Source organism: Strix uralensis, chromosome 9 (assembly GCF_047716275.1).
Source record: "Strix uralensis isolate ZFMK-TIS-50842 chromosome 9, bStrUra1, whole genome shotgun sequence".
In the NCBI taxonomy this organism is placed as follows: domain Eukaryota; kingdom Metazoa; phylum Chordata; class Aves; order Strigiformes; family Strigidae; genus Strix; species Strix uralensis.
In genome coordinates, this window is record NC_133980.1 from 30,296,972 (window position 1) to 30,320,572 (window position 23,601).

The following is a 23,601-nucleotide window of genomic DNA, read 5'->3' on the forward strand; positions in this document are numbered from 1 at the left end:
CCCATCAGACCTGTGCTCCAGACCCTGCACCAGCTCCGTTGCCCTTCTCTGGACACGCTCGAGTCATTCAATGGCCTTTTTGGGGTGAGGGGCCCAAAACTGAACCCACTCATCGAGGGGCGGCCTCACCAGTGCCGAGTACAGGGATAAGATCCCTTCCCTGTCCCTGCTGGCCACGCTAGTGCTGATACAAGCCAGGATGCCATTGGGCTTCTTGGCCACCTGGGCACACTGCTGGCTCCTGTTCAGCCGGCTGGCAATCAACCCCCCCAGGTCCCTCTGTGACAGGCTTCCCATCCCATCTCTCCAAAAGGACCCAAACCACAGTAAAAGGGAGCCGGCATTCGCACCAGCCGGCATTCGCACCAGTAGGAGCTGCTGCAACTCCTCACAGGGCTGCCTTCTGGCTTGCCTGTGCCTCTGCACAAGTTTAAAGCAAAAAAGACTTTAAAGGAGGAGGCGGAAGAGTTGCCACAGCCCGCCTTGTTCTCAGCCAGGGCCTCCTTGGCCAGGTGCTGTTCACGCTTCACCGTGACCTCCACAGGCCCAGGAATGTCGGGTACCAGACACGCGATCTCATGTCCAATAAAACCACGTGCTGGAAGTGAGCGGGGATGCCAGGTTGGCCACAGCGGCAGGTCCTCGCCCCCCGCCTGGCACCGTGCCCTGGGCCACCCCGCAGGGCTTGGCAGCTGGTACCTCAAGCACAAGGGGGAAGCCCAAACGTGTGGTCAGCAGTAAGTCAAGGTCAAGTTGCCATCCCGGCTGCTAAACGCTCTGGATCTGTGGGAGCAAAGCGCAGCTGTGACGGTCTCTGCTTCGCAGGGGCGTCACCGTTGCACATTGCTGCGGGCTCGCTCTGATCACGGCTCTGCCCCAGCACGTGGCAAAACCAGCCCAGGGCCAGCCTCAGCCGGGACCCAGGTGGCAGCAGGTAGCCCAGCCCCCGGGGAACTTTCTCCACTGCAAAAGCATCTCCCTCCACGACAGGAGCTTTTGCTCCAGCCCCGGGTCAGACCGGGCAAGCAACCCCCCCCATTACCCCACACAGGGGCACATCCAGCACATGCTCAGCCCTGGGATGAGCGAGGGCCCTGAGCACCTCAGGAAAGGGCTGGACACCCGGGATCTGCCCAAAGGCTGCTGTGCTAAACAGAACGGTTGCTGTGGCAGCTGCAGAGAAAAGCAAATGCAAGTCTAAGGAAACAAGGCAAGAGGCCAGACGAGGCAGGAGGGGGGTCCCACCTGCACCTGGTGTTGCTCTGCAGGACAAAGTCCCACAGCACATGCACCAAGGTGAAGTTCACGCAGCCACACAAGCTGCTGTCGTGGATGTATTTGTAGCACAATGGGGTGGGAAATGGGAGGTGAAAGCGATGAGGAAGGCCTGGGAGCAGGGAAATGTGCTGCAGCAGGTCCTGCAGCCGGGGGATGCTCAGCCCCACCAGCGGGACCCCCTCTGCGCCCTGTGCTCTGCGGTGGCTTTCTGCCGTGCCTTGCCCTCAGCCTGACAAACCAGACACGAACGGTGCTCGGCCTTAGACAGCAGCTTCCTGCTGACGGCGCTGGGTCCTGCTCTCACCCCTCAGTTAAACCCACGCAGGGTCACACCAAGCCCCGGTGGGTGATGGCTTCCCACCACCCATGGCTGGAGCTGCACCTCCAAAGCTGCAAAGATGAGCCTACCCCAGGCACCACACTTCCCCTCGTCGCTCAGCACCTTGCAAGCAGCCAAAGGAGCTTTTCCCCCTAATTCCCCCGCTCTGCTTGCAGCCCTCTTGCTGGTGATGGCCTCCAGGATGGAGAACCAGATGCCAGCTCCCTGTGCCCACACAGCCATGGGCTGCTGGTACTCGGAGATGAAGGTGTGGTCATCCAGGTGGGTCTCCACCCAGTCGCTGAGCAGGGCAGAGAGGGGTGCCAGGGGACAGGCTGCCACAAAGATGGTGAGGAAGTCAAACCACAGGACTGGGAGGAAGAAGAGGAGGAAGAGCAGGGAGGGACAGGCTGAGAGAGAGCAAGTGCCAGGTGCTCGGTGTCCCTGAGCCATGGGGCAGGCAGGAGCTAAGGTGGCAGGGCCACCTGGGAACCTTTGCCACAGGGGGAGGGGTGGAAAGATGGGTGGGAGAGGAAGCACCGGGGCAGCAGGGGCCAATGTGGGGAGGCAGAGCGGGGTGGCACGGTCTAACATTGGGATGGAGATCTACACCCTGGCCTCAAGCTGCCCGCCAGGACCTCACCATGAACGTGCTGCAGCTTTTGGAGAGCTGCCAGTAGGGACGGGTCTTGCAGAGGAGACACATCCAGTCCTGCTCTTCACTCACACGGATCTCCTGCCTACGGGCAAGGAAGGAGCGTCCAGCAGCCTGTCAGGGCTCGGCCTTTCCCACCGCTCCCCGCTGGACCATTCACCAGCAGTTTGTCACTGAGCGCTGTGTCCGAGCCCTGGACCAGCCAGGGACAGAACATCGGGGTGCAGGCACCCCTCGCCCTCCTCCCCACCATCCTAGGTGTGAAGGGTGCACGACCCTGGGGAAGGGGCAGGCAGCGAGGTCACTGAACATCAGGAAAACGCCCGGCGATGAACAGCACCACCCCCACCACTGTGGCAGGCAAGAGCCATCCCGTGTAGAAGCCTGGAGTCAGCAGGGCTGGGGAGCACAAGTCCTGCAGGCCTCCACCACGGCCACCGAGCCAAGAGCAGCTCCCTTCACATACCACCTAGACCCCCTCCAAGTGCCCCTCTCCTCCACCACCTCGGCCAAAGACACCGTGGGGAAAATTCCTCCCCCCCCCCCCTTGTGTCTTTTCTCCATAGTTGGCCCTGTCACGGTGAGGAAGAACTTTCCACTACCCTCCCCACGGGGCAACCCAGCTCGAAGGCATGGCCACCAGCACGTGTGACCTGGTGGTGAGGAAGCCAGGGACACCCTCTCCAACCCAGACCAGGCCCAGTCCCTGCCCAAGCACCCCATGTCCAAAACACGTGGCAAAAAATGAGCTCCCCCAGCTCTCAGTTTTGGAACTGGAAACACCTCAAGAAGCCGAGGTAGGAGATGGGAAACTCATGCAATGTCTGACACTGGCTCAGACACATGGGAGTTGAATAACGAGCCAGAAAAATGCCTTCTGCAGAGGTGGGGGGACCAGAAGGGTGTCGCAGCAGCATGAACGGCAACCAGGCAGGGAGGACATTGCACATGCAGCGAAAGGAAACAGTTCTTCTCTTCCAGTGCATCCTCCACCTAAAAAAGGAGCCTGGGAACCTCCGTGTGTCCTTCATTAATGTATTCTGTTATCATGAAGACTGTTACTGGTCAGTGGCAAAGCTGCTGGTTCAGTTTTGTGCTCCTTTGAGTCAGATGTTTGTGTTTTAGTTGACTTGCTGGCTGCACTCCAGAGAGGCTGGAAAAAAGCCACCAGCAGCACTGCCAACAGTGAGGACTGCACGCCAGCCAGGGAAACCAGCTCCCTCGGTGGCAGAGTGGAGTAAATGTGTTCCCATTTCTCCAAATCTGCATGGGGGGGGTGGCATGGTTCGTTGCCACCATCACATGACATGCCCACAGCCACGGTCTTTTGCATTGTGGCTCCAAGTTTGTTGCTAAACAGCGAGGAAACGGAGTTGGCCTTTCTAATGACGTCAGGCTGCTCCTCAGAAATGCTTCATCGTTCCTTTCAGGACAGGTGGTGTACAGGAGGAAATGCCAGACAGCCCGAGTTTCTCAAATCACCATGTTCTGGCCAAAAGCAAGGCGGGCAAAGCACCCCTTTGCAAAGGACATTGACAACCTCCACCAGCAGAGCTCTTCTGGTACAAGAGCTGCTTCTGGGCAGCAGTGGAGCAGGAGGAAGACATCTGCTGACTTCAGCTAAAAGCATTAGAAATCCCTTCCTCAAAGCAAGGACGTCATCAGAATAAGCTGGGCCTCTTGCTCCTCAGGTAGTGTTGAGATAAAAATGTGCTCAGACTGTGAAGAGATATAAAGGTGCCATGAAGAGCCCGAGCTTCTGAACGTTGCACCACCCAAAATGTCCCCAGCTGGGCTCCTAGAAAAGGCCAAGTCCCTCCTGGGAAGGTGGCCCTGTGACCAACACTGTGAAAACCCACCAGGCACCTGGTGACCCACACAAGGTGACCAGCAAGAGACCCACAAGACGCACCTGGGATCGCAGCGAACATGAAGTTAGTCACACTGGGAGGATGTGCTGAGGGCCTGGAAAACCAGGAATGTGCTTAGGAATTGGGGCAGAGACCTGCTGAGCAGAGGTGCAGGTGCCAACCTCCACCCAGTTCCCTTCCAGCACCTCAGCCCCCTCCCGGGCACCTTCAGCCAACCCCATCTAAACTTCCACACTTTGGGGCAAATTCTAGCTCCATTTACACCCTTTGCAACTCAAGGTCAAAGGTTGCTAGTCAGCACTGAATTGTGCTCAAAGACCTGGTCAGACCCTCCAGGAGGGCTGGAGCGATGCGAGCCAAGTGCAAAATCTCCCTGAGGAAACACGCACGTGTCCTGAAAAGCCTGTGGGCTCCAAAAGCTTCCCCAGGGCCACACTGTTCTACGGAATACTACTGGCCTCCTGCTGAAGAAGAAGGGATTCACCCCACTCTTCCAAAGACTCAAATCCATGTCCCATTAGAATGAATCAAAGTACCACCACCAGCAAATTTTTGAACAAAAAAACCAAATTTTTGTTTTTTCTTGTTCTAGTTCTCTATTGTTTGAGAGGGCAGCAGAGGAACACAGCTCTGATGGGTGGGGTGAGGCTGATGTGCAGTGACCAGCACATCTCCTGCTGACACGGACACCCCATGGCTACTGGCTCTGGTCCAACCCCTAACAGAGGGATCTGCTTCCTTAAAAAACAGCCAGAATTTGAATTTTGCCAGAGAACTGGCAAACCTACACATCCCTTGAACAGCTTTCCTATTTAAAATACACGTTCCACTGCTCTGTTCCTCGGTGAGCGCCATAGGCCACGTTGGAAATGTCTCCCAGATACCTCACAGGTTCACCCAGCTGGCTGGCACACGTGGAAATCTCCCCCATGGCTGCTGCAAATCCTGCACTAACCTGGCCTGGGCAGCGGCTGTTCCCCCGGACCGACGGCACGGCTGTTAGACAAACCCAGGGGCGGACGGCAAGTGCTTCCAGGGAGGTTTTCCAGGCACTGGAGGTAAGAAGTTCAACTGCCCAGATGGAACACGGGTGCAGAGGGATGGCGATGCCGTGTCATCGTATTTAGTAGAAGCAGGACATGATCACGTTTCCTGAGTGCAAACATCATCCGCAATAAAGTGCCACCAAACCCTTACCTTGCTGACCAGTAGCCTTAATATATTTAATATATTAATATCAGCTGCATTGATTTAGTATTAATAACAAGCAAATGATGATGCTAAGACAATGCCAAATACATCGGCCACAGGACAGTCTTAACTAATTCCTAAATACTGCAAGAGGCTGTATCTGCAAGTGCTGAAGGACTCCCATCACAAATAGACTGCTCCGGTGGGCATGGACAGTTTGAAGATGACAGCTGTCACTCAGCAGAGATCAAATACCTGAGGACAGACAGAGGTACAGCAGTCAAACAAGCGGCAGCTTTCACTACGTGGCGGTATCTCGCCGTCTCCTCCCACATCAGCACAAAGCCCTTTTGAGCTCCTTACAGAGGGCTCTGACTTACTCCTCTCCAGATTCCCGCTGCCAGAACTGCGGCCCACGCACGTGGCACTCCAGGCAGGGGGGCTTTACAATGAGTTTCTACCAAGGGACCTCGACAGCGTTTGTAAGATGAAGGACATGCTTGAAGTTGTGCTAAATTGCTGGCTCTCTCTGAAGTAGTCCGCTCCTTTTCAATAAAAAAACCCAGAACGTCTGTTGAGCCTTTCAGCTTCCCTTCAGGCAGTGATGTTCCCCGGTTCTGGAAGCAGCCTCAGCTTCAGCCTGGGATGGAGGAGCACCACGCCTCAGCCTCTGCTGGACTTTGCTCTGACAAATCCTGGGAAATCCAGAGGCAGCTGAAGCCACAACCACCAGTAGAAGAACCTCCAGGTGTGGACTGGATCCCTCAGCTCCTCAAGGGGAATCCATAGCCCCGTATCTCCCTCCTTTTAACCCCTTTCCCAGCTCCAGGCACTACATTGAAACACGGAAGCCCGGCCCCAGGGGCTCTGTGAAGGCCAGCAGCTCACCCAGGCACGCTCATCACGCTGCTTTCACGCCTCAAGCTGCTTGTCCTCAACCCTCTGTTTAAAATCACCACGGAAAGGCCAACCTGCCCCCCCCGCCCGAGTTCTACAAGCTGGTATTTAGCACCGACTCACATCCCATAACCCGGATGGGCATCTCGATCAGGTTCTTCCCCTCAGCAACACCGTCACTGTCTTTTCCCATTTTTCCAGGCCGCCTGGATCTGGAAGTCACGTTTGCAGGGACGTTACTAACACGAAGGTGTGTCACAGAGCCAACAAGAGTCAGAAAGTGGCTCCGCGTGGCTTCAGCCTATTGCAAAGGCTTTCTGGCAAAACCTCCCCCAGAAATAACAGACACAAGCACAAGGAAGCCTGTTGTGTTAAGATTTAATAATAATAATAATAATAATAACAACAACATTTCAAAAACAATGAGTGCATTGTACACAAGATCTGGTATTCAGTGCTTTTATTGACCGTTTGCTCTGTGAGTGTCAGTGGACTGAAGACCTGGAGAGTGGTAAGTGGATAAAAAACCCAGTTGGGACATTTCTCCAAGAAGGGCAGGAGAGAGGGGGCAGCAGGAGGTTCAGAATCGAACAAACGTGGCATCAATCTGCCGGACAGTGGGGAGCGCCAGCATGATTTTGCGCCGGTACTGGGGATCCTTCTGCAAGGGGTTTCGCTCCAGATATACAGTTTCCAAGTTCTTCGCTCCTTTCAGCTCATCCAGGTCACTCCAGCTCTCCACGAGATTATCGTTCATCTGCAGAGCACAGACAGACACACTCACACACAGATGTTTCCAAGCTAAGCCTGGTTAGCCGGGACCTGGTTAGGCCAGGTTAAGCCACAGCGACGCTGCTCAGGAGGATCCCGAGTCCCCAGGGGCAGTGGCGCTGCGCAGTCCCCGTGCACACACAAGACCACCCCGCCTACACGGTCCTTCTCCCGCTGGAACCTCCCAGATGTGCTTTCCCGTCCCACGCTCCAGGCCTCGCCCACCATCTCCAACCACGCTGTGCTGGGTGGCTGCTCAAGTGCTCCACACCCCCCGGACAGCGCATCCAGTCCGACCAGTCTGCTGGTGAAGAGCCAGCGAGACCCTGAGACCCTCTCTCTGTAGTGTCCCAGCCCACACACTGCTCAGTTAAGGGATGGAAATCTTTACATGAGGATTTTCTTCCACTGTGACATTTGTCTTTCATGACTTCCCAGGATACATTAAAAAAAGGTCCCAAACCGATGTGAAAAGTGACATTTTCCTCTCCCCTTTACATCACTTCGGCACAAAATCTGCTTTGCACTCTGGAGAAAGCACCAAGCTCTCTGGGTCAGGTTCTCCTGCCAGCCCCAGAGCTGCCTCACTGCGGGCACTGCAGAGGAATTCCCACGCGAGGGGATGAACGCTTCAGCTGCCTGGCAAGGGAGCAAAGTGTGCGAGGTGGCCACGCCTGCCCAACCCAGACACTGCAGCCACCCTCTGCTTTTGGATACAGAGGCAGTCACTACAGCAATACCACCTTTATATAAAAAATAAATAAATCAATGGATCAGCTCTGCCCCCCCTCAGCAACTGTTCCTCCTCGCATGGGCACCCACGGTAAACGGGAAACTTTGTGCACGCTGTTTGCTGTGTGGTGGATTAGCAGCTCTATTTTTTCCAGCTAGTTCAGTGAAAGAAAACTGCTTCACCGCTGGGACTGCCAGTGTTCCAGCTGAAGATGGTTTTGTAGCTAAGACCCTGGACTAAGAATCTGAAGAAAAGCTCCTAGCTCCTTCATTCTGCTACAGCTCATCGCAACATTACTGCGGCCAAGTCACTCGACCTTCGGATGTCTCAGTGCCCCCACCGGGGAGGTGGTACTGGGAAGCTGGTAGAAGATTCCCACAGTATCTAGGATTTAAAATTCTGCTTCCTTAAGGTGTTAAAGGACTTTGTTATGTGGCTTCAACTCTACAGTCAGTGAAAAATATAAACGAGTAGATGCAACAAAGAAAATTCTGCCCTGCTCTTTGTCTAAAAGTACATAATCTTTGCTTTAAAAACAGTGTTAAAGCAGAAAAAAGCCAGGAAGGCATTTTCCAGGTTCAGCTCTGCTCTGCTTTGACAAAGGACTCTTTAAATGCACTAGTGTTGTTGCAAAGGAAGTTCAGTGAGGTTAGGATCTTCCCTTTACTTTCTGCGAAACAAGTGGAAACAGCTGTGCAACGCTGCCTTCTGTAAGCAGAGCAACAGCAAAGAGGAAGACTGGAGGAAATTGCAAAGGGTCACGACAGGTCCCACGCCAGCCACGCTGCACTGCCTTATTTTTACGGCCCAAAAGATGTCATGTTAAACGGGCTTCTCAGCTCATTTAAAGAGTTCCTTACGGAACCAGCACGGCCAGGTAACACCACTGGCCACCTGCTAAGCCACACTGCGAGATGGGGAAAACAGTCCAAGTAGTCTGAATTCTAGGCTCTAGCTTGGTTTCATTTGCAGCTGCTTTTCACTCCTTTTATCTCAGCCTCTGCCCAAGAGTTTCAATAACTGAACTTAAAATGACAGACATTAAGCAGCACAACTCTTCTTCTCAGCCGTGACATGCAGAAATGCTCCAAGAGCTAAAGCACATGCCACCTCATGGACATGTGCTACTTTTTCCCCCAGACCTGAGCAGATTTGTACACAGCTCCCAAATACAGCAGGGTACTGATGTTTCAGGAGGGGGTGTCTCTGCGTATTTCCTGATCAGATTTATGAATGACAAAGGGCTTTGCTATTTAGGGTGCCAGAAAGAAACAGAAATGACCCTAAACAGTTGTTATCTACCTCATCAGAACGGAAGTAAACCACATGATGGGTTTGTTTTCTTCATATTTATAAGGACGTGAACATATTGACTCTGCTCTAAGTAGGTACTGTGCTCTGGTGCAGTGGTGAGACAGTATCAGCTTCCCCCATTACACTGTCATGCTCACTTAAGGAAAGATGAGATCTGCAAAAATAGGGCACAGTAGGGCTGTTTCATAACCATCACAAGTGTGAAGGGAGGGCCTATTTCCTAGCTAGAGACAGGCTTGTTACCACTAAGCAAAGCCCTGCAAAGAATATTTTAAGCTCATCTGTTTCCTTAGAGGGAACTCATCATACTCTATCCATGCAGACAGTGAAGATCTTAAAGTTGGTCACCAGAACAAGAAGAGGTTACTCCAAGACACACATGTTCCCCACCCTCCCACTGCTCCCCATCAGCAGGGTTTCCTTTGCCGTTGTACAGACACTTCGGGGAACAGCTCCAGTCTGCTCTTACCCAGAATTCCTGCAGCTCTGTTAGGTGACTGATATTTTCAATCTTCTTGATTCTGTTGGATGCAATGTCCAGCATTGTGAGTTTGTTCTAGACAAGCAAACACAAAAGCATTAGACCAGATTTCCTTTCATCTTCCCTCTCCCACTTTTTTCAGTCTGGAAACCGTCAGAAGCAAAGACACATTATTGCCAGCTGCTTACATGCAGTGCAAGAACTCTCACTGCCTAAATATAGCAAGGAAAACTGTTTTTACTTAAGCTGGGATACTGACCTCCCAGAAGCCATGTGACAAAAATAAAAGCAATTACTGCCCGGATGGCAACTGCCAGCCAAGGGCTCCTAAAAAGTGAGCTTTCCTCATAGTACATGAAGAGGAGGAATCCATTAAAAATCAGATCATAAGTGCCCCCTCAAGCAGCAGAGTCAAACAAACTTTCTGCAGCAGGAAACCTAACAGTTTTAGAAAAAAAGGTTTTTTTCTGCCTTGCACACAGCCAACTAAGTTCCAGATTGTCTCTGCTCTCTGACAATGCCATCTACTGTTGGGTGAGAACAAAAATGCTACAGGCTTCTGTGAAATCCATCCTCCCCAGAAATCCAGAAACGTACACTGACACGAAGGCAAGCCACACGCCACAGCTTGTCTCTCTCACTCCCAGCTTCAGTTGTTGTCCTACTGAAAAGAACTCTTGATTATCTACAAACTACTGTCTGAAAGGCTGGAGCAGAGACAGCCAGCTGTGGCCATCAGGCTTTCCACTGCTGAAGACCAGCCAGGCTGCTGTATTTGTGTATCAGCTTGTGCTTCCCCTTCCCAGGTCATGAAAAAAAGTTCTACTCCAGAAGATCTGGAGGAGCTTCACCCATGCAAGATATTTTAATGTAACAAGTGCTTGAATCTTTCTGGTCTTTTCAAGAGACTCAGGCCCCCAGCATGTAACTGGGGAAGCTGAGGAACAAAAACTTCCAGAAAAGCACAGCCACTAAGAGGAGCACCTCAGGGCAACAATCTGTCACACAGTTAGCAAGAGCCTGCTCACATTATTCTCCAGTCCCTCGATGACTTCGATGCCATTGTGGCTGAGGTACAACTCACGCAAATTCACCAAGCTCTGCAGCCCCTCAATCTTGGTCAGACGGTTATTCTGAAAGTGTAACAGCAGTTTAAGTCCACTCTAAACAAAGCATTTCTCTGAAGTACGGATGGGAAAGGGAAACAGTCTGTTTGGGTCCACATTGACCTTGTGAGCTCAGCAAGTCTGATCTCTGTACCACTGAGGCACAAGGAAGTTTCATGGGAGCCAAAGTCTCTAAGTTTAGAATCATCAGACTGAGCTTCCCATCAAAAGTTGTAGCCTGAAAGTTTTCCACTTGGTGTCTTTAGAAACAACAGGTCTGCACATTAATAGCACCCATTTTGTAGGTCTCTTCAATGGAATGGTCAAAAGGGAAGTTACAACACTTCAATCCCAGCACACTCTGCTCTACATAATTCTGCACAGCCTATAGAACTACAGAATAATGATGCATAAGGGTACTACCACATGCAGTGAGTAAGCCTTTCTTACCAACAGCTGTAAGATATTAGAATGCACTAGCACTGTCATACGGATGAGAAGGAGACTCAATGAAAGAAATCAGCTGAGTAGCTTTTACTCCACCTTTTAACAAGGAAGAAACTTTCCATGAGCGCATTAAGGACAGATTTCATTTAGCACAGGCTTGTTCACATTTCTTCCCTCTGCAGGAAGAAGGCAGCGACACTGAGCCACTGCCATTATAATGACTTTCCTGGCATAACTCATTTGATGTTATTGTAATATATTAGGAAAGAGTATTTCAGGAAGGAAATGGGGGATAAAATTAATTTCCTGTTCTCTCTTCCATAAAACTCAAACATTTGTTTTATCATTTTATCAGTATCTGTCAATCTCACTTAGTATGAAAGTATGAGACAAGAAAGCACAGAGAATATCACACTTTCTTCCAGTACAGGAGCGACTCAAACACTGAGGACCTGCTGATTCAGAACAGCTTATAAATTACGAGGTGGTTCATGTAACCGAGGCTGTTCAAAACATAAGAGTACAAAGTAGAATCAATACCTGTATACTGAGCACAGTCAAGTTTGTCAGCGCATCCAAATTCTGGAGCTTGGTGATTTTATTCTTTCCAAGGAACAGACTGTCAAGATTAGCCAAGGCGTCGATATTTTCAATTGCCTGCAAAATGACCAGAGCAGACGGTGTTATTGCTGCAACGCAAAACTCCAACCTGTACATGTGGCTGGCATTTTCCTGCCTTGACCCGTGGAGCTGCGCTCCTGAGAAACACAAGCCTGCCAATTCCACACACAACGTGTGCTCAAGGTAGGGCCTCCCTGGCGACCCAAGAGCAGAGCAAGTGCAGGGCTTTGTGCAGTGACAGTCTCCTCAGCCCGTGGGACAGCTGGCTTGTGGCACTACTATCCCCTATTTTTCCACACGGGTCACATTGCTTTGTCCCGGCTGTTGCCTCCACTGTCCAGGCAGCAAGAACAGAGAACAAAAAGGCTCAGGGAGCACTGGAAGTGACATTCCCTGGGCCATGAGGTGTATCCAGGGGGGGAGATATTCGTGAAGCAAGAAAAATCTGTCACTAGTGAATGGAAAGAGAATCTGGGAGGAGAAAATACAATTTGCAAATTTAGTCCTGACCATCAGTGACTGCATAAACCAGAGGCAAGCTGTTTAGCTTCTCTGCACAACAGTTTCTCTGTCATAAGCAAGGTTAACTGTCTTATGGGTGTATGTGCTAATGTATTTAACTACTGGCAGAACATACACATAGCAATTTAAGTGATGTACATGTTTTAAATATACATGCTACTGGCAGAACATACACACTATACTCGCTTAAGTCCTGAGCTCAGCCTTCAGTGAGAGAAAATAAGGATCTCTGTGAGGCATCAAGAACCACCATATTCTTTATTTACAAAGGACCAAGCACCAGAAAGTGTGAACAGAAGAGAGAAAAAAGGGCAAAAAAAGGGAAAAAGGGTGGGAAAAAGACTCCTGTAAACAGAAGGAAAGAAAACACAATGTTTTCTTGGAGGGGAAGGCCTCTTAATTCAAAAAAAGGTGCTGTTACAAGAGAAAAAATTTTAAAAATAGACTTCAGCTCAGAGAAGAACAGTAACATGGATATAGAGACACACACAGCTGTGCATCTGTGCTCAAGTACCCTGTGTCACCTCAGCTCTTCCACATCCTTCTTGCCTGGCAGACTTTCAGAGACCAGCAGTGCTGGTGAGACAGGCCCCTGAGTCCTAGCACCAATGTGTGTGTGTGTGTGTGTGCGCATGTTCACCTGCGTGTGTATAAAGGAAGAAGAAGATGAACACACACACACACACTATGAATTTATAGATACACTCTGGAAAGGAAAGAAGCTTTTCAACCTCTATCCCACTATTGCCAACAGATTCAACATAAGGTGTTTATCAGCTCAGATTTGGATTCACCCTCCTTCTACCCTGTGGACTTACCCCTATTTTGACCTTGCAAGAAAATGATAGATTTGTTGCTCATTGGTAGCTTCCCCAGCCCTGAGGAGGAAATACTTGTGACTGTGAGGATACTGAGAAGAAACAGGGAAAAAAAAGCTACTTAAAGCCATACTTAAGTGAGAGTATGGAACAGATGGACATGAGGGGGAAAAAACCTAAGGATCAAATAAAGAAGTGCTTGCCTCAGTCCAGCTTTGGAAAAAAAGCATGAAATGTATCAGCTCAAGCATAAAGTTCTGCTTCCTCACCATTCATACAAAAGGATCAGAACTACGAGCGCTTAGTAAGTCATGACGGGCTCCAGAGTAAGTGCACTCTGAAGGGTCAGCGTGCAGCAAAAGGACTAAAACAGCATTACTGCAGAAAATTCAATGCCCGGGGATGAGTGTATGAGGCACCTCAGATCCAAGAACGCTGCCTGGACAGACAGTCCATAGGCCTTCACCCTGAAGGGTTACGGACATGCCCACCTGTAAAGCACAGAGCCAGGCCACCCCACCAACAGAAAACTATTAGAAGGGTTCTAGGTGCCCCCAAATGACGTGAAATGTATTTCTTCATGCCTAGCCTAGGCACAAGTTACTTACTCCAGTAAAGCAATCAGAAGTATAGAGCAGTGCTGTTTGAAGAAGCCAGAATAGAATTAACAGATAAACAGAAAAAAAGCTAAAAATAAAGTAATTTAAGAAGCTTGTGTTACCCATACAGTGATAACTTTAGGGGGTTTTGTTGTTTTGTTGTTAATATGCTCAGGCTCAACATTGAGCAAACACATAAAATAAATCTGACCTAATTGTTTAAAAGATATAAAGATAGATAGATAGATAGATAGATAGATATAAAGGCTTGACAACATTGGTGGCAATCTAAAGTATCAATTCAGAAATCTAGCTGGATTTTTTTTTTTTTCCAGAAGGTAATGATGGTTAGATATGGAATACAGCACAGTTTTGCTTAACCCAGCTTTTGAAACGCAAGGATCAGTGTATTTAGCAAAGTCCAAGGTTCCTAATCACTCATCTGATCTGGCTGATGTTCTCACACTCCAGATTTATTCCCCTAAGCAATCTAATTTCCAAAGTAGAAATTCCTCTGGTTGGAAAAGAATTCAGTCTAGTTTAGCTTTAGGAACAAAATAATATTTTTCCAGTTCATAAAAGCAGCACACATTTCTGCCTTAAAAGGCTGTTCATAATAGCTGAAGTTTCCTTCTTTTCTAGAAAGAGAAGTATGCTTCCACAAGGCTTGAAATACAGAGGACAAACAGGTTTTTTCCTCATTTGCTCTTTCAGCATAACAAGTAATTTTTCAGAGATTGTAAACGGGGAGCGCCAACTTAGTTTTCAGATTGCAATGCACTCATCTGTTACAACTGTTTTCTAAAGCACATATAATTGAAAAAGCTTCTAAAAAATTAATAGTTTACTTAGCACGTTGCAAGTCTTTTGTGTCATCTGTTTCACCAGCTCTCTTGCAAACTGCGTAAAATGCAGAAAAGCATACCTTAAGGACAGGAGAGACTACTCAGAACTGCTTCCCTTTCACTGGCACAGATTTTAAATCACCTAAATTGAAGAAGTCACAAACTGCACAATAAAAAAAAGTAATCAACAGTACCGGGTTTTTGAGGCATTTCAGAGCAAAGCCTCAAGAAAATCTTTTTCCTGAGTGAGACTAACTGAGCAGGTTATCAGTTACACACACAAATCAAACCAGAATTAAATTTGCACTCAACAGGTTTTATCAACCCAGTGCCAGCCTCTAGGAAGGTAACAGAAAACAGTAATTGCTAGTTTTGATAGGCATGACTCTCTAGCAGGAGGAAACCGTCATCTGGAAAAGGCTACACACAGGGGATGCATGAGTTCAAGAGAGAAATTAATAAATTGAGTAATTTAGTAGCCAGGCACTACATGCATACAGAATTAAAAGATCCAGCATGCGCAGCAATAAGCAATTACACATTAAATGACTGGAACAATAAGAACAACAAAATTGCAAGTAAAAGTCAATGAAGTGCACGTTCAGAAAAGGCTAATTCCAAGCTGAAGAGAGAGCTGGAGAGCTCAAAACTCTCCCACTGACATCTTGAAGAACAAGCCTACCCGAATTCGATTGGATCCCAACTCCAACATCTGTAGCATCTGCAAGTTGCTCAAATTCTCAATTTTGCTGATCTTGTTGTTGACAAGGAAGAGTTTTTTCAGTTGGGTAAGCCGATCTAGTCCTTCAATGTGTCGCAGAACGTTAAAGGAGATGTCCAGGATCCTGAGGTAAAACAAAACAAAGGTCTCTTCAGTCCATCAGGCACGGATGATTCTGGAAAAGGCACTTGTAAATTGGTGGGGAATCTCGTATCTGCAGAGATCAAGCACTTTGCTAGGCCTGGAAGCTAGAGTCAGAAGTGTCATTTCTTTTTATCAGAAATGACAACAAACGTATCTTTCAAAATACTTCTACAGTGTGTTACGGGGGAAAAAAAAAAAAAAACAAAAAAAAACCACGTCACATGCAGAAGACAGCCATCATTTCACCCAGCCGTGGAGCTGCCACTGTGGGAGGAAGCTCATCTCCAGTACTGCATATTCCTTGGGAAAGGGATGTGCCTACAAGATCTGCCTGACAGGAAAATGTCAAGGCCTCCCGTAAGCATGAAGCAGTTATGGCTGTGGGAAGTGGGTCAGCCCTCCTTGCCCCAGTGGGAACAGTTTGGTAACGTATCTCCAGAGTGATCGCAGACAAGTGCCAGAAACCGGGAAGAGCACTTCTCCTTCCCTAACACCCTCCAAAAAAAGTCCTAATCTCACCTGAAATCTCTTGTCATTTTTTGCAGGAATAAAACCCTGTTATATTGAGCTCTCACTGCCAGGAGCGAGGGGTGCCTGAACGCTTCCACACCTGCACCTATCATTCTCGCTGCCTTCTACAGCACACATTTCATTTCCAGCTGGCTGTCCCTGATGAGCTTCAGGATAACGAAAGCAGTTTACTGCGTAGGTGAAATATCAACGGAGAACGGACATTATCCTTCACAGAGCATGCGAATGAATCATGAGGAAGGCCTGGGTGATAAATACTGGAGTAAGTACAGCATGAGTAACTCAGTGAGTGGCAAACCACCCTCAACCTAATTCTGCTTTTTCCCCTGGACTCACTCAAGTTCCACCAGAGACTCCAAGTTCTCGATCTTCCGAATTTGATTGTCATAGAGATCCAGTTCCCGCAAGGTCTGCAATTGCTCCAGGTTCTCAATGCGCTTAATCAAATTCTGACGGAGACATAGAGTCTAATAGTTGGGGAAAAGTTTAAAAACAAACAGGGAAATGGATATGAATGACAGCACGTAATGCCTTTTGGCATACAGATAATAAGGTTGGGGGTTTTTCCTCATTAAGTTTTGTTGGGTTTTTGTTTGGGTTTTTTGTTTGTTTGCTTTTTGTGCTTTTTTAAAAATACAATCTTTTCTTGTTTTATTCCAACTCTACAGAAGTAAGTTTTTTTACCACAAAGATGGTCAGACACTGTAATAGCAGCCCAGAAAGGCTATGTAATCTCCAATTCTTGGAAATACTCAAGAGCTTGACTGGAGAAGGCATTAAGCAACACGTTCTAACTGGACCTGCTTTGAGCGGGGGTTTACAAGAGACCTCCAGAGGTCCTTTCCAACCTACATTATTTTATGTTAAGCCTGCTGTGCAAGTACAGAATGGATCTCTTAGGATTAGCCCTGATGCACTCTCATCCACTTCCAAAAACAACTTGTAAAACCCCAGGATTTTTATTACTACTTGACAAATGGGTAAATGCTACCTCCTTCAGTTAAACATGAAGTGAACTCATTAGGATCTCAGACAAAGAGACTCCTGTATCTGTCCTCTTATAGGTTAGATATGCAAAATATCCAGTTCCAAGAGGCATTCTCTAGTCCTTAGGACTGTTACCTTCACTTTCTTGAGCACCTCAAATCCTTCAATCTTCCCGATTCGGAAATGATTCAAGTCAACATCCTGAAAGAGAAATAAAGGCATTCAGCAGTTGTTTCAAAACACTCTTCAAAGACTGACCTTGTACTTGGTTCTAAGGAAAATTACAGTCTTACAAAATGTGTAGCTCATTAAAACTTCCCTTCAAAGAGCTTGTGAAAATTGACCCTGGCACATGATTTTACCACCACAGGTGAAGCACGTGGCCTAAGCTTGTCAGCTGCAAACACAGTATCTGCAAAAAGGCAACAGCCCTTTTCTGAGGCTGAGCATGTTTTGCCAAAATTAGAAATCTTTTGCAGTAAATTCTGAATTTACAGAAATTGTGCTGTCTAGAACAAATAAAGTGTTGCATAAAATTCTCTTACCCACTTTTCTAGGGCTTAACTGGAACACACCTTGCTATTTCCAGTTCCAGGACTCAGATTAACAGAAACCACTGACAGTTCAAATAATCTGCTGGTTCTGTGAACATTAACTCTGCACTGGCAATCAGCTGATGCACTTCACATCTGTGCTGTCCAGATTCAGATGTTCCAGTTTTGCAGGTCAGCCAAAGAGAAACAAAGCACTTCACCACCCAAGCTCAAAAACTCTCCAGCTAACAGGCTCATGAGGCTGTCAATGCCAAGGCACGAGGCTGGTTAAGCAGCTGTGCCAATTACAAATCATGGGTCTGACAGCAGCGATCAGTTCATTAAAGATATTCTCACAAAAAGTCATAGCCCGTCAATAATGCTGGCAGCATAGCTTCACTTTCAGTGCCTCCATGCTTAATTTAAAATTCTAAATTAGTAACAAAACGTTTCAGCTACTGATCAAGAATAAACACCTCTACTTCTAGTCTAAAGGCTCTGAATCGATTCTGGGGAAGATCATGGTAGCCAGCACCTCCAGAAGAATCAGATCTTTTAACCAGGTTTCAATACTTGCCTTTGCCTCCCTTTTTCTCCTGCTGTATAAAGCCCATAAGGACAAAAATGTGCCTTTACCTCAGCTTCTGGGTCCAGGCTAATTGTCTCCATGTCCACTGGCGTCTCTGCTTCTCCTGCAGGAGAAGCAAATACATTATAAAGTTCTGCTACCTGATAGCTAAAGGCAAGATAACAGTTGCTAACGTCCGGAGAGACAAAGGGAGCAAATGCTCCTCAGAAGAACACACACATGAGATGCACAGTTCAGATATTCTGCTGCATTATAACTAGACTTTACCTATTTGGCTTTCATCGTGACAGGTAGTGTGAAAAAAAAAAAAGCTTTCTTAACAGAATTTCATGCCGAGATGCAAAAGACAGAAAGAACAGTACCTTCCACGGCCTGCCTGTGTGGCTGCTGAATAATGCTGTCTTAAGACTGATCTGAGCAGGATTCCTTTTCTTTACACTTAGGGTCATCATCTCTACACCATCCAACGTGCCTGTGCTCCTCTGACAACCTAATACAACATTGCCAAGAAGGAATCTAAACTGTCTAGCGATAGCGTCAGGAATGACCAAGCATCTCAGCAATCCCACCCTTCAGCTTGTCTTTCATAAACACTGCCAATTTATGTCAATGTTGTGTACACTTTTGCATGGATCTCCCTTCTTTTGTTTGACTGAACTCACTAATATGCTAGAAAACATTGTTTATCACACTGCATAGATTTTTCTTGGGAAATGCCTTTACAGCCCTGGAAGACAGCCCAACATTTGCTGTGCTTCTATCACAGCATAAGAGGGAGCGAAGTTTACTGGATAAATTCATGCTGAATAATTCATGACCAATTCCAATTTGTTGAAGACTGTGTGCTGGTTGCATCAATTTCCAAAGAAAGACTAATTCAACTTTGCAAAACAGTCATACAACATGCAAACCCTTTCCCACTTCATGCGTAGCTTCTGTATGTACTGCCAAAAAACCAAGGAACTTTACAGTCAGAGCCCAAAGGCTTTGCATTAACGCCCGCATTACTGTATGTAAGCTCATTCCACCAATCCAGAAGTAATGACTATTTTTATAGCCCAGCATGGTTACAACATCCTTGTAGATGTCAAATGTCCCCAATACTTAATGAGTGTTTTTCCTACTGATGCTTGGCATCGTAAATAGCATTGTAAGGATGAACAGTACAAGCATGACCATTTTTAATACTGCCATCAAACTCCAAGGTTTTGATAGCTCCACACACCATCATTTACCTTGCTGTATTTGGGCTACTGCTCTTACCCGGGCATTCGAACAGAAAGAGCATTAACTGAACTGACTCACAGACGTTAAGACCAAAAAGCAATCCCCTGTCCAATCATCTTTTAATATTCTTTATAGCATAAATGAGCAGGGAGCATAAATTACATTTTGGGGATGCGAAATGAGCTGGTAGGTTTCATGACATTGAATGGCAGCGTAGAAATGCCACCAAAACTATGTGTCTGTCAGCATTTTAGCAGTGGACAACGCTTGAATTTTCTCATTTTTCTTCCAGATCAGAAGCTATGCACTTCAGCAGGGGAGTGGGATACCCTACCCTGCTCCTACCATGGCTGCATCTCTTTGACCTATTACTAGGGTGCAAAGGCTGCCAGCACAAAGTGCTCCGAGCCAAACCAGCACCCTAGCTGAATTTACACCTAACAGGAACACAGCCCGAGTTTGGAACAACAGTTATTTGAGATCACATACAAACCCAAACTACTCCCCTCGTATTAAATTGTACTAGCAGTAAGTTGGTGCTCATGGTGAAGAAACTTCTACTTTTGAGACTTTAAAGTTGTCCAGCAGTAAAGCCAGTCATGTATTCAGTAAAAAAAATTCTTCAGCAAAAATAAAAGTCAAGTAAAAAAAAAATTCTTCGACCTTGTTTGGCTGGCAGCCTTCTCTATAAAATCATGTGTTTCATCCCAGCACCCATTACAGACCATTTATACACATTTGGTTTTGGCAGTGTGTTAAATACTCTGTTCTTGGCTCTGTCAAAGGGTAGCTCCTTATATTTTTGCCATATGGCTTTGAGTGACCAGTCCTGGCAGAGCCAGTGTGGAAAATAAGCACTCAAGTCCGAAGGTGCCAAACCAAATCACACAGGATATGTGTATCAAATTCACTGAAATAAAAACAATTTAAAACTGAACACAGAGGCACTGGCATTTATGTAATAAGGCCAACTCTCAAAGTTTATGTACTCCTTATAAAACACTCCCCATATAGCAGTCTGAGTGAGATGTGGATACTGGTAACACCGATAAATCATTACTGGTATGAGAATGTTGAAGTACATTTTCTCTCAAAGAAGGGAAACAAAAATGGTTCTAGCAAATTTACAGTCCTATCAATTGTCAGCCAACATTTTATTTATGAACCAAGTGGACATAAACCACCTAAACTGAGCCTTTTACAGTCACTTTACAAACAGAACCACAATTTCACTTGCATGCAGCAAGTATGAAACAGCGCTTTAGTGCACAGTTTTTTTAATGCAGCAGATTTCTCAAGGGGAAAACATTGCTCTGGCAGTGAAGTTACTTAAGTGAATTTTTGTGTAACCCATGCCTGCAAGCTACACAGATCTGCAGATGTAGGAAGAAAATACGACATTCAGGAAACCCAAATTCCGCAGTACAGAACAGTAGTTACTGAGTTATGTAAGTTCACAGTGCCACAAGCATTTAAAGCAACTAAGAGCCTAACTACACTTTTTAACTGCATATGCATGAAAAATATTATAAATAGCTAAGTTATAAGCTTTCTAAACAGAGGCGCTATTCCTCAGAGAATTACCTACATGATGAATTTGAAATTTCAGCTGCTTGAGCTCTTTCTATTTATGATCTTCTCTGAAAAAAATGTGGAAAACTTCATTTTCCTTTCAGCTGAGAAACTCAAAGCTGGCTGTGGAAACTAACTCAAATGTTCCAAAATTATTCCTCTGCTTGGTTTCTGCACTAGAAGTTTTCTGAATCCCAACAGTTTGGAAGAAGTAACAATACAGTCATTACATTAAATCATATCCAATGTAATTCAGCAACCAAATCTGAAGGTGTTTTTCTTGCTTTCACTGGAATAAAAGTACGTCACTTGAAGTATTTTCTCTAATATTATAATTCCTGGGGGAACAACATACAAAATATAACCTCAAACACACAGCTAAATTACATCAGCTGAACAAACACTCAATGTTACATGCAGGCAAAGGAAAACTGTGACTGACTGATCTGCACGGCTGCTATTAACGACACAGTGCTTGGGGTGTACAAGTTGCAAGGTGTGCTCTTACGCTTTTACAGATATCACCACAGCATTTTTTAATTAATGTAGAGGGTTTTTTTCACTATCAACAATGATTTAAGACCTAGATAAGAGTTCATGTAGTTAGCAGATCAGATTTAGAATTCTCATAATAATTTACTAGTTTGGAAAATACTTTTGCAAATTCTAATGGGCAAGGTTAAGATTAGGAGGGATCTGCAGTAAATGCAGTCAAAAAGGATTAAAATTTGCTGCAGAAGATTTGCTGTATTATTTCACTTACATTTCCAGACCAATAATAATCCCATGAACACCTCTAATAAAAGGATGCTATTACCTTTTAGGTTGTTAGCTAGCACCAAAAGCCCAGATCATACTGCCATACAGGGTCTTCAGAAATGGATCTGCTTTGACAAATTCTATGCAAGCTACTGAAAAGCAAACCCTTCCAGCAAACACTCACAGCCTTAAAAAAGTCAGGATTTCTACCCAATGTTCTAATAAAAACAGCAGCAAAAGTTTAAAGTCAAGAGGATTCAAAGCGATATAATTTCAGTACGTCTTAGAATTTTTAAGTTAAAAAAATAAAACGTACAGCTTCCTTCAATCTATCTAGAAATAGTCGTCTTTGCCTTCCAAAGGAATTTGGCAGCTCTTTAGGTAAAATCTACATACACTAAAGCAGAATTATGAAAAGCTGCTTATGTCTATTTCTAATGAACATCTCCAGCACCTTTCCACAGAAAGTTACTATGTTTCCACAAAAAAAGTATGAATAAATATGTTTTGCGTTTTCATATTGATTTCTGAGAGAAATGTGGATGGATAAATAAAAACTCCCAAAAGTCTAATATCAGTGGTTCCATAAAAAGAAGGCAGCTTTATTTTAGCAACGAAAACACTATCATTTATTTATTTTTAAAAGAGATCGTTCTAAGGCAGATTCACACTGTTCACTAACATCAATACAACCATCACGTAGTCACAAGAAACACGAAGGGTTGATACACGTACTGTACCGTACACACTGGTAAGGTGACACTTCCTAACGCGATCGTTTAGGCTGGCAAGGTACCTGCGGAGTTCTCGCCATTCTGCTCATCTCTCAGGCTCTGCTGACTGAGGTCTGTTACTAAGCGAACTGCTTGCTTCTTCCCTTCTTCATCTCCCGACTCCTCCGATTCAATCCGCTTATCAACTGTGCAAGATACATAATAGCAGAATTAGGCTATTTTCAGCAGTGGGGTTGGGGGAAGAAGTAGCAAGCAGATATAATAACCAGGATTCACATACACCACTATGCAGTTAGTAGAAATCCTAAGTTAACTAAATGAAAGGTTTAGTCTTAAATAAAAGGCCTCTTACCCCTTGTTTCTACTTTGATTTTGGATGCACTTTTTCCTCCCATCACATCTTCCTAAAACCAACAATCTGGGAAGAAGACTGGAGGAAAAAGGAAATTTCTTAGATCAATGAAGTGCAATTCCAAAGATTACGGAAATGGAATTAGAACTATTACATTTTAAAAGCTTTTAGAAAAAAATCAGTATCATGTACAATAGTACTAATGACACAACGAAGTGAAGGCATCAAAAAAAAATATTAAAAGATCTCTGCAGATAAAAGCAACCCTCTCCCCAGCACAACCTGCGAGATCCCTTCACCGTTTACCCAGCCACAACTCTGGTGGCCACCCTGGCCCTGGGGACCTGAAGCTCCTCACTCCTCGCCCCCCCCTCAGTATTTGCTCTCGTTTCGTGGGGGGACTGAGGAAAAGCAACGCCATGCCAGGGGATTTCTTTCTTATTATTTTTTACGTCACGGTCATCTCTACAAACCCACTTCTTCCACCTCTCGCGCGCGGAGGCCCCATCACGCCGTGCCCCAGGTAACACACCTCCCCGCTCCCGGGCGGCCCGCCCCCGCTCGCTGCCAGCCAGGGCCCCGTTCCCCACGGGCAGTCGCCCTCGGGGTGGGCACCCGGGGGCTGCCGGGCCGCGGAGGGCCCGCAAGCCCCACTGCGCGCAGCTGGCAACCGCCCCACCAAGGAGCGGGCCGCCCCAGCCCCCCTCAGCGGCCGCAGCCGTGCCGGACCCCGGCGGGCTCTCACCCTCCATCATCTCCTGCGGTCCCTCACCGCTCTCCGCCGCCATATTGCTTCTCCTCCCACCACCCCCTTCCGGAAACCGCCTCGGCCGTGGCCACAGCCAATCAGAGCCCGCGGATCATGACGCGCCGCAGCCAATCGCTTCCACCGGTGGTGCGCCGAGGGGGCGGGGCCGGGCCCTGGCCACCGGCCGCCAGCGCGCGTGCGCGCCGGGCTGCGCCCCGCGGCCTCCTGGGAGTTGT

General features: G+C 47.0%; 1 protein-coding gene across 2 annotated transcripts; it reads right to left on the reverse strand.

The window, feature by feature from the left end:
* Positions 1–6,573: 6,573 nt before the first annotated feature.
* On the reverse strand, positions 6,574–23,445 carry PPP1R7 (protein phosphatase 1 regulatory subunit 7). 2 transcript variants are annotated; one of them, XM_074878103.1, is made up of 11 exons: positions 23,363–23,445; positions 22,618–22,695; positions 22,328–22,450; positions 18,021–18,076; positions 16,987–17,052; positions 16,201–16,331; positions 15,151–15,313; positions 11,604–11,720; positions 10,539–10,643; positions 9,499–9,585; positions 6,574–6,968 (listed from the first exon to the last, which is right to left on the reverse strand). In XM_074878103.1, exons 2-11 carry the CDS (start codon positions 22,658–22,660, stop codon positions 6,792–6,794), a joined length of 1,068 nt encoding a protein of 355 aa, XP_074734204.1. In that variant the 5' UTR covers positions 22,661–22,695; positions 23,363–23,445; the 3' UTR covers positions 6,574–6,791. The 2 variants fall into 2 exon arrangements, with proteins under 2 accessions (XP_074734204.1, XP_074734205.1); XM_074878104.1 differs by lacking the exon at positions 22,618–22,695 and having other exon boundaries at positions 23,363–23,429.
* Positions 23,446–23,601: the final 156 nt, after the last annotated feature.